Genomic DNA, 16,387 nt, shown 5'->3' with positions numbered 1-16,387 from the left:
TATTAACAAGCAAAAGCTAGCTCGCGAGATAAACGAGTCGAACGAGCCTAATCGTTGTTGTTTAAAGTCGGCTTATTTTCAAGATCAAGCTTAATATTGAGCTCAATCTCGGCTAATTTAACTTTATGAACTCGAGTTAAACGGGTTAAAAGCGAGTTGAATACGAGCGGCTCGAGTCTACTTACAACCATAATTGCAAACCTTATGATATGTCTGGGTCTAATATAAGAATTGAAATCAATAATCAGTTTGTAAAGGGTTTCAATCAAATACTTTAAAAAAAAAAGCTTAATCTTACACCTGTTAAACATGATAACACAACGCCCAGATTCATATATGTCATATTATTCAAATTGATTATATACTTCACTAAATACGATCAACAGATGAATTAGATTTATAAGATCTAAGAATTATAAGAAATATAGTTGTTGGGTTTTGCTGGGTAGGTGTATTTGTTGGGTTTGATTAAAAGGGTATTTTCGTACAAATTGTTGAGTTTATTAATATACTGGGTATACATAGAATTTTACTCGGCACATTTAGAAGCTCCTCATTTAATTTCCACTTCTAAAGTCTAAATTTGTAGAAGAAAAATGAAAACTAATATCCAAAAAAGAAAAAAAATCACACCACCTGTATACTTGTACTGTACACGTGGCTGTGACCCAGATGCGTAAGCGTAGAAAAGACAAACTCACGCAAAGAGCATCATATTCCAGCCTTCAAACCAAAGCAAGGAACAACCCACTAACCAGTCAGGCAGAGACCACCACCAGTTGAACAGAAGTGGCATCGTAGATTAGATTCTGGAAACCAAAGCATCTACCTTCGGACTGGTACTTAACAGTTAGTTACCTCTTTATAATCAAATCCACTTTACGATTGCCCTCTAAACTAGCTAGTTCATCTCAGAAACCCAATAACCCCACAGAATCTCTAGTTTCAGAAGGTAATTAAGACAATTACGTACTGCAATTTTTCTCGGGTAGAAAGTAAATATTTACAGCTTGATTATTAAAATCAGTTTTCGTTACTTGACAAATTAAGTAATCAACAAATATAAAACGATATTCAAAGGGAAGGGAATATGGTGATTTCAAAATTAATTATTGTTATCGAGGAGCTATCATAAAAGCCTCAACTTTCCGTGAATTTGAGGTCTATCTTTGATTTTCTTTAATTTAATTTCTTTATCTTTCTATATTAAATTCAACGTTTGGTAGAAGTTTCGGTTTCGTGGAATTCTTTGTGACTATAAATATGGGTTCTGATCACTAAGCTTTGTGGATCCAAAGGGTATTCAGGGTTTTGGGTTGTCTTCATCTGAGGCTAATTTTCTGTTGCAGGTCTAATTCAAGCTCCAGTCCTTTTCTATAGCTTGGGAATTGAAATTTGAAATTCTTGTTTTATGAAGGAAAAAAATGATCTTTAGTCTGTTTGTCAATTTCAGATTACAGTTCCAGTAGTGTGTATTTATGTTGACTTACAGGGTTTGATTGTTGGGTAAATTTTTATAGGTGTTTGGATTTTAGAGGGGATCTTAAGGAAATGGCAACCAATTCCTCCAATGGTGATCACCCTATTACAACAAAGCAGCCTCCTTTGCCATCCCCTCTGCGTTTTTCCAAATTTTTTCAGGTTTCTTTGCTATTTTCTTTTGTTTGTTTATCCACTCATCTTTGTTTTGGGTTACAGTAAGTATTGTGTTGGTTTTACAGATTTCAATATGTGGCTGTGATACTTGTACTACTGTGTTGTTGTATTTCTCTATCAGCATTTACTCATACCTCAAATAACTTGATGAAAACTGTGGCAATTGCCTGATATTGTTTATTTCTTCTTGCTCTTATAAATTGCATTACCCGTAGTCCCGTACAAATTGTTCAAGCTACTTTTTTGGTCTGAATTGTTCAAGCTACTAGATCTTCAAAATTCAGCTATCCCCCTAAAAGCTCCTCAGTTTGTTTACATTATTATCTACTGAGGATCCTTTGTCAGTGAGTGAGTGCGGTATATTAAAGAACATCATCCAGATTGGTTTATAGAGGTTAGGGATTGATATCTCTCCTTGCAATTTTATGTTCCACACTCATTGCCCAGACAATCGAACCTCTGCTTGTGTCCTCAACTCCTCATGTCTGTACTTATGTAGATCAGAAAGAAGTATTGCTCAGCCTTGTAACAAGATCTAGCTCGTTTGAAGTTTGGGTGAAATATTATACTTCTGTTCTTTGCAGAGATGTCGTCATTAGACTTTTGTATAACTCATGCTACTGTGTATTTTAGAAGTAATTTTGTTTGGTATTAGATGCCTGATAAGTATCATCATTCCAGTTGTATGTCTTGTTTATCATAGATTGATTCCAATGCTCTGTTTTGTGTACTTACATTGTTGATGACAGTCCAATATGAGAATATTAGTTACTGGAGGAGCTGGATTCATCGGTTCTCATCTGGTTGACAGATTAATGGAAAATGAAAAGAATGAGGTCAGCATTTGTTTCTTCTTCTTCTTCTTCTAAAAAAAACTCAGGTTCAGTTTTTCAGCTGAGAAGTGTTTCAAGACGTTTTTGGAAATGTATATAAATATATGATAGGGCTACTTTTCATAATTCTATAATAAAATGGCTGCTTCTTACATAGATACAGTAAAATGCTAGATCCTCAAACAATCAAAATAAAGTGACACTTGGTATGAAGCATACATATGAAGATTTTCCTAGAATCATGATTTAACGTTGTCTCCAATTTCTACTCAGGTTATTGTTGTTGATAACTACTTCAATGGCTCCAAGGACAATCTTAAAAAATGGATTGGTCATCCCAGATTTGAGCTTATTCGTCATGGTACATACTCTATGATTTATTCAAATGTTTCTTTCGTGTAGTTTGGTTTAATTGTGAAGAGTCTTTGCAATAGCATTTCTTTGATTGGAATGATGATGTTGATTGCTTATTTTGCTTGTTATAGATGTAACTGAGACATTGTTGGTTGAGGTTGATCGGATATACCATCTTGCATGCCCAGCTTCTCCAATTTTCTACAAATACAATCCTGTAAAGGTATGTACATAGATGAGGTTCAGGTCATTAAACATCGAGATCTTACTTATATCATCTTCTTGTCAAAAGGCTACTCATATTTTTCCCATTCAAAGTACATTTTGACATTTTATGTGTAACTGTGTAAGATATAAGTTTCCTTAAAATCATTTATTATATATGAATAATGAAATTTCTTGACATCTGACGTTTGCACTCATGATTTCCAACAGACAATAAAAACAAATGTGATTGGTACTCTAAACATGCTTGGACTTGCCAAGCGAGTTGGAGCAAGGTGGGTAATTAATCTTGCGTTTTTATTATAGTAAAACCCCATCAAATTTTCTTACTTAAGTAAATACATCCGAGCAGGATTTTGCTGACATCAACTTCAGAGGTATATGGAGATCCCCTTGTGCACCCACAACCTGAGAGCTATTGGGGTAATGTTAATCCAATTGGTAAGTGCTCCTCATTTTATTCCTCAACTTTGCTGTATGTTGACTCTGAGAGGCTTTGCTGTATGTTGACTCTAAGAAGATTGTTTTGTGTACAACATATAATTCATAGGGAGATACTTATGGCAAAAAGCAAAAGGACCTTCACATTATTTTCATTCTCTTAGAATAACTTTAATTTTTTGAATTTTTTTCTCCACTCATTTAAGACAAACTTACATGAGGGAGTTTCTGGAAATGGCTAGCTGTTCATGAGTTTTACCCTTGGAAGGTAGAAAATGTCATCTTTAGTGAACTATATTGTGTTGTTACAGCTCCACCTTCAGCATTATGCTACCATAATATTGGGCATATGTTATGGAGACTGAGATACATAATCTGCTGACTTATAACATGATGTTGTAAAACATTAGAAGGCAGAATGTTGTTTGCTTTCCAAGTTTAAGAACCAATTTAAGTTCACGAGCACCTGATATCAACAAGAACAATGCATCTTATGACAACAGGAGTGAGGAGCTGTTATGATGAGGGCAAGCGTGTTGCTGAGACTTTGATGTTTGATTATCATCGGCAACATGGGATAGGTATAATCTCAAATATGCTTATCCTCCTACTCACTTTTGTTGTTTTTTTTTCAATGATGAAATTGGTAATAGTTATTCGTCTTTATTTGCTTGATGAATTTAATTTTGTTCTGACAGAAATTCGCATTGCTAGAATTTTCAACACATATGGCCCTCGCATGAATATTGATGATGGGCGTGTAGTTAGCAACTTCATAGCCCAAGCACTTCGGTGAGTCCTTGCATGTTTATGGTTTTAATGATGCAGAAGAATATAAAGACTTGCTGGTTTTCAATTTATTTCTGCTGAAAAGCAAAGACAGCATGTCCTGTGGCATTGTTTCAAGCTAAGTGATGATTAAGATGTTGGGGAAACCAAATTTTACCTCATGATTACCTTTAATCTTGAAAATGACTTCCTATACCTGGATCACTTGGCCAGGCATGGCGATGATGTGTTTGATGTTAAGGATTTACTCTAGTTGCTTTTTGTGCAATGTGATTTCCATTGGCGGATTACTGGATAAGCTTAATTTCTCTCATTTAAAATTCATTTCGATGTTTTGTCTCAACATTGCAGAGATGAACCTCTGACGGTCCAAAACCCTGGAACTCAAACTCGCAGTTTCTGTTATGTTTCTGACATGGTATGTGAAATAATTGACTTTACCTTCTGCCATGTATCACAACGTATTGGGAATGTAATTACGTGTTTGACATGTCTTAGGTTGATGGCCTCATCCGTCTCATGGAAGGAGAGCACACTGGACCCATCAACATTGGAAACCCAGGTAACCTTTAAGAAACTATGTTATGGGGTGTGCATTTGGCCATTTGCTGTGGATACATAAATAATATAGCTGTGTTCATATGATTACTGACCTTGTCACCCATTTATGCTAGGTGAATTCACAATGCTCGAACTTGCAGAGACAGTGAAGGAGGTAAGTTTTACTGTTTCTGTTCCCTTCATAGGTATAAGATAGTCCTTAAGTAACATGCTTGCTGAATACAAAAACAATGCAAGCTGTTCTCTAGTTCGTGAAGAATCATTGGGCTGCTGAGCAATTTGCCTACATTAGCTAGATTAATACATATCTACATGGTAACATCTAAATAGTCTCCTAGTAATGCTGTAAAATGGTAGTTAAATAAATCTAAAGGGAAAGTTTCTAATGTGGTTCTGATTGTAGTTTTTGAGGGTGAAATATGAAACCAGTTAATTCGCATACGTTGATCAATAGTCTTGACCTATGGATTTGGCTTTGCAGCTCATCAACCCGCAAGTAGAGATTAAGAGGGTGGAGAACACTCCTGATGATCCAAGACAAAGGAAACCCGACATCACAAAGGCAAAAGAATTGTTGCGATGGGAGCCAAAAATAACGTTAAGGGAAGGTCTGCCTCTAATGGAGGAGGATTTCCGTCTGAGGCTCGGAGCAGCCAAAAAGAACTAATTGTCTGTTGCTTGAAATTTGGAAATATAGATGATCAGACTTTTGGCCATGGAATGGATGTCTGCAGATTAGAGTGCTCCAGTATGAGTTTGCTCGTCTCCAACAGCACTGATTGCCAAACTGTGTGTTTTACACTTTTACTTCATTGTGCTATAACAGAATAATAATTAGGTGAACAATATTTTTCTTGTTTCACTTCAAAATGTGGGAATGTGGGATTCAGCACCGTCCTGTAGTTTTAAGTTGTTCTCAATCAAATCTACTACCAGGAACCCCCGAATTTTGTTATTCCAATGATTACTAAATAATAAAATTATACTTCTCAATTTCATATTGTTACCAATCTTCACAACCTATAATTGAAATGCAAGAGAAGGTTTAACTGTTTCATCTCTTTCCATGTAGCAGTCTGATTTGAGCCGCTAGTCTCGTCGAAGGAGCACTTGGAAGTAACGATAATCTCGCACCCGCCACTATTAACTGGCATAGCATATATGTAACTCAATTTTCATCCACATAAGTGTCTTCCACTCGCAACAAAGTTCTTCAAAATTCCAAGACTGATTGAGATCAGTTATCAGCCTAATGGACATGCGGGAGATCAAGAAAGATGCACAATTGAATCAGCAAGAACATGAACATGCACATTGCACACTTTTCTAGTTCCATTTTAAAAGATTAGTCTGCTCAAATACACAAAATTCCTAACTTGATTTAAAATTCCTACACTGATTTAGCAGATATAAGCCAAATGATGGACATGCGGAAAATCATGAAAAAAATGCATAAAGAGATCAGCTAGAATTACTGCAATGTTGCACAATTTTTGTAGTTTCACCTTGGAAAAAAAAGGTCTGCCCAAGTACACATAGTTCAAAACCCACAGACAGAAGTAATCCTTCTCATGTTATTCAAGTCATTGTAAACATTACAGAAAATTCAAAAACAGAGAATCTGAACACCGCTTTGTTATTATCTTCCCCTTCACAACATGAGAAGAAAGGTAGTTGCAATGGCATTGAGAAATCACCTGCAAAACAGAGAAACAATTAAGCAACGAAGTTCACTTACTGAGTCGGAGAGACTCTTGTAATGCTATGACCTGTTATAGGTGAACATACAAACTTCATACATGCCAAGACCAATATATAAATAAAAACAATGGAAAATAATTAGCACTAACCAAAACTAAGCATCCTAAGAACTTCTATCTATATCACATCATTTGCATGTAAAAGTTAAAGCTATCGTAAAGTTGTAAATTAAATCACTCACACATCAGATTGCATGGTATTTGAATACTTGCAGTGACGGGTTATATATAATTATCTTTCTATCATATATCCATAAATTAAGTATCTAAGATATACAGTAGTAAGTAACCACATTAACATTTTTAAAACTCATAATCCTTAACTACAAGTAAGGATAGTAAATTTTCGTATATAGGATCATCACCGGATAGCTCTTTATACAAATTCATCTATACACTGTAAACAAAGAAAGACATCTCAAAAATAAAACTCAGTTACTCAGAATAGCATACAATTCTGCAACCACCAATTGTCCCTCTAATAGAGAGCCGAAAGGGCAGAAAAATGCAGTGACACTGATTTTCATTAATGGAAAAGGTATTGGTTTAACAGAAGCCCAAAGAAAACAGAAAGACAAAACAGTACATACATCAAGAACAATAAAAGAGATGAGTTAAATCTTCTCAAAAAGAGAGAGAGAGAGAGAGAGAGAGAGAGATGAGTTCAATGACAATTCGAGATCTAAATATTAGAGCACCCATATAAGAAGTTGTAATTTAAAATCTAAACTTCAGAGTGAAGCAGCAAACCCAGCGTACATCCGGATTCAAACACTTTACCAACAGGTCTTAATATATGTGGAAATAGGAGTTTACAGAACAGCACTAAAATCAGGCATTTCGGCAGCAACCCTAGTCTTTATACACTTATACTTACCAAGTCAACTAATGATTGGTAATGCTCAAATACCCATGCCCGGACCTGAGTGGAGGCCTAAGAGGCTGCCGCCTCAGGCATCAGGGGAGGGAGGGAGGGAGGGAGGGAGGGAAGGAGTGAGGGAGAAAGAGACTATTTCTTCTTCTTTTTTTCGTCTATTTCTTCTCTTTTTTTCGTTTTCCTACAACTTTAACGTCTTAATTTTGATTTTTGTTTTTAATTCAGAAGATATCTACAATCCTCTAATCTATAAGATGTTAGAGTTAAATCTAACGTGGACTCAAGAATATCTCATGAGAGCCCAACACACATATGCATCTTGTGAAATAAGTAAAAGAGATTAAATGATAAATACTTAACTTGGATATTATGCTCTTTATCTGATAAAGATAATACAAGGAGTTCAAATAGTATATATCATATACTATGATTATCACATAACAACTAATTAGATAACCTTAAGTTGCCTTGTGAGATGAGACTCAAGGAATCTGACTAGTACATAAGGGGATCCCTTTGTAAGCTCAATACACGCACAAAAACATTTCTCACAAGTGAGTGCTAAAGAGAGAGTATTGCAGAGAAGCTTCCCTGTTGAAGCTAAATGGCGAACATGAACAATCAAGGTTAGTACTTCTTATTCGACTATATGTTTTTTGCGTGCTTGTTATTGCTGAAACATGAGTTAATGTGTTTATGATACTTTTATGGATACAGTTCAACATAAGATTCCGTCATAATATGGATATTACAATACCATGTCAAGTATTAAGTCTAATAAGGTTGTCTGCAATTGATTTATATTGTACTATCTAAATACAAGAGATATTTCTTCCTAAAAGAATTTTTACACGTCTGGAAATGTAGATAGCATATATGGTATTTTATAAAAATTAAAACCAAACGACAAATCTAATGGAGTCGCTTTTAGAGGGCATCATTTCTTAAACCCGCCTTAGGTCTCAAAATCTCAGGTCTGGCAAATACCCAGTCTCATATGACAGCAAGAAGCAAAAATTGTACGAAGCACATACCCTCTAAACGATTAGTCATAGCCCAATTTACATTACATGAATTTTGTAGATTGATCAATTAAATTCCGATCAAATAACAACTGCACATATGAGTTCTGCTACATAAGAAATCGGAAGTACCTCTTGTGCCTCTGAACGAAGGGTGAGTTCTTGGCATCTTCCTCTGTAAAAAATCAGACGATAAAACAAAAGTTAGGGTTTGGCTTAAAAGATTCGGAAATAGAACAGATCGAATAGAGAGAGAGGAGTTACCAGTGAGGCCGAGGGAGAACTTGGTGATGAGGGTTCCGGTGATGGCGAAGCCGACGAGGAAGGGCCAGTTGCGGCTCCATTCCCTCTTGAAGAAAACCGGCCATGGATCGAACTTCCTCATTTTCTCTCCTTCCCTGTGAGACAGCTCTGTGTTTTGCGATTGTGGGTGGGGGTTTGTGTGGCTGATTTGCCCTATGTACCCTGAAACGTTTGGGTTAAGAGTGAAATGCTCCTGTGGTTTGAGCCCGCTTGATATTACAGCCCATGTAGGCCCATTGGAAATGGCCTGATCTTAATTAAGAGTGGTGTTGGTCATCATTTGGCCCACGGGTCTAAAATCCCGTGGGTGGCCCGTGTGCAGCCCAGCCCAGTCAAATCTTGGCTTTTTGGGTATATAAGATTGGGTAGAAAGCTAAAGGTTCAAACTTGAAAACTTCAGCTTAATCTTAAAAAGTTCGTTCAAAATCCATTCATTTATATAATTAATAATTTTATATGTATTTATTTGTTATATATGTTAATTAGTTAAATTATTTAGTTATACTTTTAATTTTTTTGTATTATATTTAATTAAATAATTATCATATCTTTTTATTATTATTAAAAAAATACATTACACATAAAATATAATGGGCCCGACCCGGCCCATTCAAAAAGCTCGGCCCAGTCTGGACCCATGGGCCTTGATTTTGTTAGCAAGCCCGGCCCTAAAAATTGAGGGAAAAATCATCGAACCCGACCCATTGCCGACCCTTATGTTAGGGAGTACTCTATTCTTTTTGGTTAAAAAACGTCTTATAGTTAATGAATTTCATGTATCTTAAAATTGTATTGCTTGTATTATTTGAATCAAATGTCCTTAGTTTTTCAATTGGATCACGAATAAGTACAACTGTATACCATTCCGTTGTCACTACAGACGAATCAAGAAGTTGTGTGTGTTTTAAAGATACAAATAAACATATACGTCCAATATTATTTGGTTCAATAGCATAATCTATCCTTATTAAATGAAGATTATGAATTCAAATCACAAATAGACCTTGTTATAGCATTTCACTCATCCACCCCATAACAAAAATAAATAAATCGAGAGACACACGATTCCTTCCCAAAGAGGCAAAGAGTTAAAAAGCACAATCCGTGCCACACCTAGAAATATACCTCTCAGCCAATGAAACACATGGCACCGATCGCTCTCTAAACCGTCGAGAACCCATATCCAACGATCAGTATCGACCCCCGAAAGACCTCCAAATCCCAAACCCTTATTTCGCTTGCTATATAAATCTCCCTTCCTCTCCATCAAATCCAAATCTTCTCAATTCTCAATTCTCTCACTTAACCAAAATCAAACTCTCTCTTCTTCAAACTTTTTCAGTGAAAAATGACAGGGTTTGGTAAGGGAGGCAAGGGGTTAGGGAAAGGAGGAGCGAGGCATCACAGGAAGGTGCTGAGGGATAACATCTAGGGCATCACCAAGCCCGACATTCACCGTTTGGCTCGCCGTGGCGGAGTCTATCATATCTCTAGCCTCATCTACGAGGAGACCAGAGGTGTCCTCAAGATCTTTCTCGAGAACGTCATCCGTGACGCCGTCACTTACACCGAGCACGCTTGCAGGAAGACCGTCACTGCCATGGAAGTCTTTTATGCTCTCAAGAGGCAGGGAAGGACCCTCTACGGATTTAGGGGTTGATTTGGGGTTCTGTTTTTATTATTTTGCATTGGATTAATGTTTAGGTTTTAGATCTGGGTGTGATGGATATCTATAATGAAATTCCTTGTTTCTATATAATTTGCACCCTTATTTTGAAGTAATACAAGTTTGATTTCCCAGACCCGTTTCTTATGTTTTTGCTTCTTCTTTTGCTTTTGAGCAATTGGGAATTGAATCGTTTCATCAAAACCCAAACAAATTTCAATTGATAAATGCCAAGCAATAGTAAATTGTTGACCTAGTTCTTAATGCTTGTTTGTACACCCCGATGACCTAAACGATGTGCCTCTTCTTAGTCTGAGACACTGAGAAACTCAGATACCTCTGTCCATTTACCCCAAAAATTGATTATGAGGGTCTTCAATGAGGGATTTGTGCATCCTTGCGGCCTGCATTATCTCCATCTTATCTTAGCTGAAGGTACTCTCTCTCATATCATCGGTTTATGCTTGTTTAGTTTCTTAGAAAATGGGGGAATGGTTTCACAATCAGGACTGCACATGGAGTGAGTTCGTTGTTCACTTTGATTTGGGTCTGATTATTTTTGCTGAGAAATTTTGGAACCTATAAGTGTTTTATTTTTGTTACATGAGTTCATAGATATGAAGGACAATGTAAAATTTCAACAGTAATGTCTTATGCTCCAACTTGAACAATTCAAGTAGCGTAATCCATAATATTTGTATTATTAATATTTGACCATAGAACCTTGTTCAATAAGCGGACCGATTTCAGGTTGGGCAGTAAGGGTCAGAGAAGGGTAATCACTCATTTTTTTAAACCAACATTCTTAAGAACAAAGAGTTGGGTGTAAAAGTGGGAAACTTCTTTGATCCTGGTTTTCCTGTAGCTAGATCTTTCTGAATTAGAAGAATCATGAGTTAGAATGGTATTCCAACTCAGCACCCTTCTTTTTTTTTAGATTTTGAGAAAAGTTTCTCTTTGGAGAGCACAGTATGATGAAAGTTGTAAGTTGTGTTTGGGGGGGGGGGGGAGTATTATCTATCGTTGGCCTCTATGGTAGAATTAGTTGGGGGCCTAAGAGGTGGTAGTTTACCCTGTGGCGGATGTCAGCGGTTCGAGTCCACTTATCTCTAAGTCGCGAATTTAGCGGATACAAAGTTATATGATAGCACCCAATTTTTTCAATTCGGCAGTTCGATCTATGCTATGATTTATTATTCATGGACGTTGATAAGATTCTTCCAAATAGCATCACCTTAGGGGATGGCATAGCCTTAAAAAAAGTTAAGGGCGAGGTTCAAGCGTCGTGCCGCTAGGCAAAGCAGTGGAGTATTGCACCCTAGATGGCAAGAGTCCAATAGCCGAAAGCATTACTAGCTTACGCTCTGACCCAAGTAGCATGGGACACGTGGAATCCCATGTGAATCAGCAAGGACCACCTTGTAAGGCTAAATACTCCTGGGTGACCGATAGTGAAGTAGTACCGTGACGGAAAGGCGAAAAGAACCCCCATCAGGGAGTGAAATAGAGCATGGAACCATAAGCTCCCAAGCAATGGGAGGAGCCTTAGGCTCTAACCGTGTACCTGTTGAAGAATGAGTCGGCAACTCATAGGCAGTGGCTTGGTTAAAGGAACCCACTGGAGCCGTAGCGAAAGCGAGTCTTCATAGGGCAATTGTCACTGCTTATGGACTCGAACCTGGGTGATCTATCCATGACCATGATGAAGCTTGGGAGAAACTAAGTGGAGGTCAGAACCGACTGATGTTGAAGAATCAACGGATGAGTTGTGGTTAGAGGTGAAATGCCACTTGAACCCAGAGCTAGCTGGTTCTCCCCAAAATGCTTTGAGGCGCAGCAGTTGACTCGACATCTAGGGGTAAAGCATTGTTTCGGTGCGGACCATCGGTACCAAATCGAGGCAAACTATGAATACTAGATATAACCTCAAAATAACAAGGGTCAAGATCGGTCAGTGAGACGGTGGGGGATAAGCTTTATCATCGAGAGGGAAACAACCTGGATCACCAGATAAGAGACAGCTAGGAGATTTTCCTAGAAGCAGCCACCCTTGAAAGAGTGCGTAATAGCTCACTGATCGAGCGCTCTTGCGCCGAAGATGAACGGGGTTAAGCGATATGTCGAAGCTGTGGGATATAAAAATGCATCGGTATGGGAGCGTTCCACCTAGAGGGAAGAAACCGCGCGAGCGGCAATGGACAAAGCGGAAGCGATAATGTCGGCTTGAGTAACGCAAACATTGGTGAGAATCCAATGCCTCGAAAACCCAAGGTCCGTTCACAAGGTTCGTCCAAGGAGGGTGCGTCAGGGACTAATATCAAGTTGAAAGGCGTAGTCGATGGACAACATGTGAATATTCATGTACTACCCCTTGTTGGTCTCGAAGGACGGAGGAGGCTAGGTTAGCCGAAAGATGGTTATCGATTCAAGGACGTGAAATGCCCCTGATTTTTCAGGGTAAGAAAGGGTAGCGAAAATGCCCTAATCCAATGTTCTAATACTAGGCGCCACGACACTGAAGTAACTCATGCCATACTCCCAGGAAAAGCTCGAACGACCTTCAACAAAAGGGTACATGTACCCGAAACCAACACAGGTGGGTAGGTAGAGAGTACTTAGGGGTGCGAGACAACTCTCTCTACGGAGCTCGGCAAAATAGCGGCGTAACTTCGGGAGAAGGGGTGCCTTCTCACAACGGGGGTTGCATTGACCAGGCTCGGGCGATTGTTTACCAAAAACACATGTCTCCGCAAAGTCGTAAGACCATGTATGGGGGCTAACGAATGCCCAGTGCCAGAAGGTCAAGGAAGTTGGTGACTTGATGACAGGGGAGCCGGCGACCGAAGCCCCGGTGAATGGCGGCTGTAACTATGACGGTCCTAAGGTAGCGAAATTCCTTTTTTTGGGTAAGTTTTGACCGACACGAAAGGCGTAACGATCTGAGCACTGTCTCAGAGAAAGGCTCAGTGAAATAGACATGTCTGTGAATATGCTGACTACCTGCACCTGGACAGAAAGACCCTATGAAGCTTCATTTTTCCCTAGGATTGGCTTTGGGTCTTTCCTGCGCAGCTTAGGTAGAAGGCGAAGAAGGCCCCCTATGTTGCTTCTTATCTAAACTTATTAGTTTCTTCATTATTTGTAACCGTTCTTTACTTGGGAGGCTAGAATATTTCTATTCCAGACATATATATTTTTGAGTTTTTTGAAATAAATAAATTGGGTGGAGTCTTTGAAGCGATGATTGGTATCTTCATTACATTAACTAAAATTTATTTGTTCTTGTTCATTCCTATAACAACAAGATGGACTTTGTCGAGGCTAAGAATAAACCAACTATTAAATCTTGGATGAAAATTTCTTTTACTGATCTCTCTCAGTAATCTATTTTAACTTCTTCCCAACTCTTTTCATTGTAAAGCGATATTCTATATTCACAATTTGTCTCAAACAAGAGAAATAAACAAACATATAGTTGATATTCTATAACAATTTGTTTTTTTGGTTTAAATCTATGTGGCCAGTAATCCGACGCTACTCGAACTCTGCTAGTTGTCCTGTCGGCAAGGCCAGCCAAGTGTGCTGCAGCTGCTGCTTGCCAACCAGACTCGCATAAAAGTAATTTGGACAGTCTATATTTCTCGTTGCTTTCCACACACTATGTATATAATTTATTCCTCATGAAACGAGTCTTCATCAAATCATCCAATGATATTATTTCTGAAGCGGACATTCCAGCCTAGTACTATCAGGTGTAAGAGGAACCATGGCTTTTTTGCTCAGTATCTCTCTTCTTCCCACTCTCTCAAACAAACACTGCATATGAATGATATGATATATTTAAGAAAATTTGATGATCATTCTATAATTTTTTTTTTGTCATGTAAAGTACCTTAAGTTGGATTTTAGACAGCTTCCAGAACAAGTATGATGGTTTTTGGTTTAGCTAGTTGTATGTGGTTGCCTTTAATGCTACCCATTGTGTCACATTTTTTTCAATTTACGGCTTGTAATTTTCATTTCCCTGGATAGTTGATTGCTTAAAGTTAGCCTTGTTATGAACACATGAGAAATCAGTGAAATGTAATGCTACTGATAGTGAAAACACTTTATTTTGGTAGTCTAATCTCCATTCAAATTCAAGTTGTTGGATCAATGGTCTCTCATTTAGGGGTTTTGCAAGGACAAGTTTTTATTCCTTGGTCCACTGAGCTTGTCTCCTCTTATGTCTCAGCCAAGATTTTGCAAGAATGACCCTTATCCCATGAACAGGAAGGCAACCAAGGGTGGACGAAGAGTCATTGCTCGAAGAATAGCAGAGTGTCGTGCAAGGATCTCAGCTTAGCAGTGAAAATCTAGGTTAGAAGTTCATGTTTAGCATCTATTTGATGCTTGTAAGCTCATAGTCTCGAAGTATCCAGGTTTCCATATGCTTTTCATACCTCAGTATTTCAAATGTTTGCAAGTTTCTGATCTTGCTTTGGATATAATTGAAATGAGATGAAAGTCTGAACTTTTTGGTTGTTGGTGTCCATTCCCTTTGAAATCCATCGTGGCTTGTGTGGCATGACTAGATGATAAGTTTTATCATACATTTGTAATTGGATTTGATATCGAGGTATGATTAGAGAAAGAATTATCTGGTTGTAACTTGTCCAGATATATGAAGCTACGAACACAATCAGCAAGTAGATTAGAAACAAGTAATCCAATTAGTGAATCAGGTGTCTGTTTAGACTTTCGAAGAAACACGTAGGAAATATCAGTTAAAATGGACAAATTCACTTTTTCTTAGTGCTTTACTTGCTTTTCACATTGTACCAGTTTAAGAGGTAGAGGAGAAATTTACTAAAACAGGTTTTTCCAGTAATTTTTTCATTTTCTCTTTCGAACAAAGAAGAAATATTTTCCCTTTTGCAATTCTGTCTCGAAAAATGAAGTCTACGCGAGCACCTAAGCGGGAAAACCATTGCCAAGGCGAGCACTTAAGCGGGCTCTTATGCGGGAAAAACTAAGTGCCTAGGCGGCGTGGGCGGGTGCCTACGTGGGAAAACGGTCACAATGCAAGCGCCTAGACCGTCTGTCTAAGGCAGGCTAGGTGGGTAGAACCGTCGCAGTAAGGAAGGAAACAAAGAAGATGCACTTGCACAGTTGCACCCTCGTGTCTTCTTTTGGCTCGCATTTTAAACGGCCGAAAAGCACAATCCGCGTCATACTCTCATACCCAATTAAACTACATCGCGCGGATCGATTCTATTAGCCGTCAATAAGCACCCAGATCGAACGACCAGTATTTACTCCCCAATTACCTCCCTTCTATATAAATACCCAGACTCTTTCCCCCTCATTAACATCAATTACTTTCAATCCTCTCATCTTCCTTCAAAATCAAACTCTCTCTCCTTCAAATTCTCCGGTGAAAATGTCAGGCCGCGGCAAGGGAGGCAAGGGGTTGGGCAAGGGAGGAGCGAAGCGTCACAGGAAGGTGCTGAGGGATAACATCCAGGGCATCACCAAGCCCGCCATCCGCCGTCTCGCTCGCCGTGGCGGAGTCAAGCGTATCTCCGGCCTCATCTACGAGGAGACCAGAGGTGTCCTCAAGATCTTCCTCGAGAACGTCATCCGTGACGCCGTCACTTACACCGAGCACGCTCGCAGGAAGACCGTCACGGCCATGGACGTCGTCTATGCGCTCAAGAGGCAGGGAAGGACCCTTTACGGATTTGGGGGTTAATTCAGATTAGGGTTTTTGCTTATAATTTGGATTTAGTCTGTGGTGAAAATATGCTGTTTATGAAATTCGCTTTCTTATAATCAAGTAACAAGTAATACAAGTTCTCAGTTATCTTTTTTAATTCTTTCAGCTTGTGGTGCAATTGTTTGGAGCCATGGGCAAGTGT

The 16,387-nt window shown here is 38.5% G+C and overlaps 4 protein-coding genes across 6 annotated transcripts; 3 read left to right on the top strand and 1 right to left on the bottom strand.

The window, feature by feature from the left end:
* Positions 1-750: 750 nt before the first annotated feature.
* On the top strand, positions 751-5,854 carry LOC126788267 (UDP-glucuronic acid decarboxylase 6). Of its 3 annotated transcripts, none has more exons than XM_050514239.1 (13): positions 751-952; positions 1,521-1,641; positions 2,406-2,492; positions 2,763-2,850; positions 2,975-3,066; positions 3,279-3,343; positions 3,421-3,509; positions 4,013-4,090; positions 4,208-4,301; positions 4,650-4,716; positions 4,797-4,860; positions 4,973-5,013; positions 5,341-5,854. In XM_050514239.1, exons 2-13 carry the CDS (start codon positions 1,552-1,554, stop codon positions 5,524-5,526), a joined length of 1,041 nt encoding a protein of 346 aa, XP_050370196.1. In that variant the 5' UTR covers positions 751-952; positions 1,521-1,551; the 3' UTR covers positions 5,527-5,854. The 3 variants fall into 3 exon arrangements, with proteins under 3 accessions (XP_050370196.1, XP_050370197.1, XP_050370194.1); XM_050514240.1 differs by lacking the exon at positions 751-952 and adding an exon at positions 1,129-1,161; XM_050514237.1 differs by lacking the exon at positions 751-952 and adding an exon at positions 1,187-1,349.
* A 454-nt stretch (positions 5,855-6,308) lies between these two features.
* LOC126788271 (ATP synthase small subunit 6, mitochondrial) lies at positions 6,309-8,968 on the bottom strand. The gene is made up of 3 exons (XM_050514244.1): positions 8,783-8,968; positions 8,651-8,693; positions 6,309-6,556 (listed from the first exon to the last, which is right to left on the bottom strand). The coding sequence occupies exons 1-3, from the start codon at positions 8,901-8,903 to the stop codon at positions 6,553-6,555; spliced, it is 168 nt and encodes a 55-aa protein (XP_050370201.1). The 5' UTR covers positions 8,904-8,968; the 3' UTR covers positions 6,309-6,552.
* A 1,201-nt stretch (positions 8,969-10,169) lies between these two features.
* Positions 10,170-10,481, top strand: LOC126788270 (uncharacterized). Its single transcript, XM_050514243.1, has 2 exons — positions 10,170-10,214; positions 10,266-10,481. Exons 1-2 carry the CDS (start codon positions 10,170-10,172, stop codon positions 10,479-10,481), a joined length of 261 nt encoding a protein of 86 aa, XP_050370200.1.
* Positions 10,482-15,862: 5,381 nt separating this feature from the next.
* On the top strand, positions 15,863-16,240 carry LOC126788268 (histone H4). Its single transcript, XM_050514241.1, has one exon. The coding sequence runs from the start codon at positions 15,910-15,912 to the stop codon at positions 16,219-16,221; it is 312 nt and encodes a 103-aa protein (XP_050370198.1). The 5' UTR covers positions 15,863-15,909; the 3' UTR covers positions 16,222-16,240.
* Positions 16,241-16,387: the final 147 nt, after the last annotated feature.

This window comes from Argentina anserina, chromosome 3 (assembly GCF_933775445.1).
Source record: "Argentina anserina chromosome 3, drPotAnse1.1, whole genome shotgun sequence".
NCBI lineage: Eukaryota > Viridiplantae > Streptophyta > Magnoliopsida > Rosales > Rosaceae > Argentina > Argentina anserina.
Note: the sequence above shows the minus strand (reverse complement) of the source record. Positions and strands in the feature narration are given on the sequence as shown.

Bases quoted from the DNA above. Each gene is read 5' to 3' on its own strand.
- LOC126788268 (XM_050514241.1), top strand. From the start codon at position 15,910: ATGTCAGGCCGCGGCAAGGGAGGCAAGGGGTTGGGCAAGGGAGGAGCG.
- LOC126788267 (XM_050514239.1), top strand. From the start codon at position 1,552: ATGGCAACCAATTCCTCCAATGGTGATCACCCTATTACAACAAAGCAG. The intron at 3,344-3,420 runs GTGGGTAATTAA...ACATCCGAGCAG, and splicing joins GCCAAGCGAGTTGGAGCAAG to GATTTTGCTGACATCAACTT. The intron at 5,014-5,340 runs GTAAGTTTTACT...TTGGCTTTGCAG, and splicing joins TTGCAGAGACAGTGAAGGAG to CTCATCAACCCGCAAGTAGA.
- LOC126788270 (XM_050514243.1), top strand. From the start codon at position 10,170: ATGACAGGGTTTGGTAAGGGAGGCAAGGGGTTAGGGAAAGGAGGA. The intron at 10,215-10,265 runs GCGAGGCATCAC...GGCATCACCAAG, and splicing joins AGGGGTTAGGGAAAGGAGGA to CCCGACATTCACCGTTTGGC.
- LOC126788271 (XM_050514244.1), bottom strand. From the start codon at position 8,903: ATGAGGAAGTTCGATCCATGGCCGGTTTTCTTCAAGAGGGAATGGAGC. The intron at 8,694-8,782 runs GTAACTCCTCTC...GATTTTTTACAG, and splicing joins GTTCTCCCTCGGCCTCACTG to AGGAAGATGCCAAGAACTCA.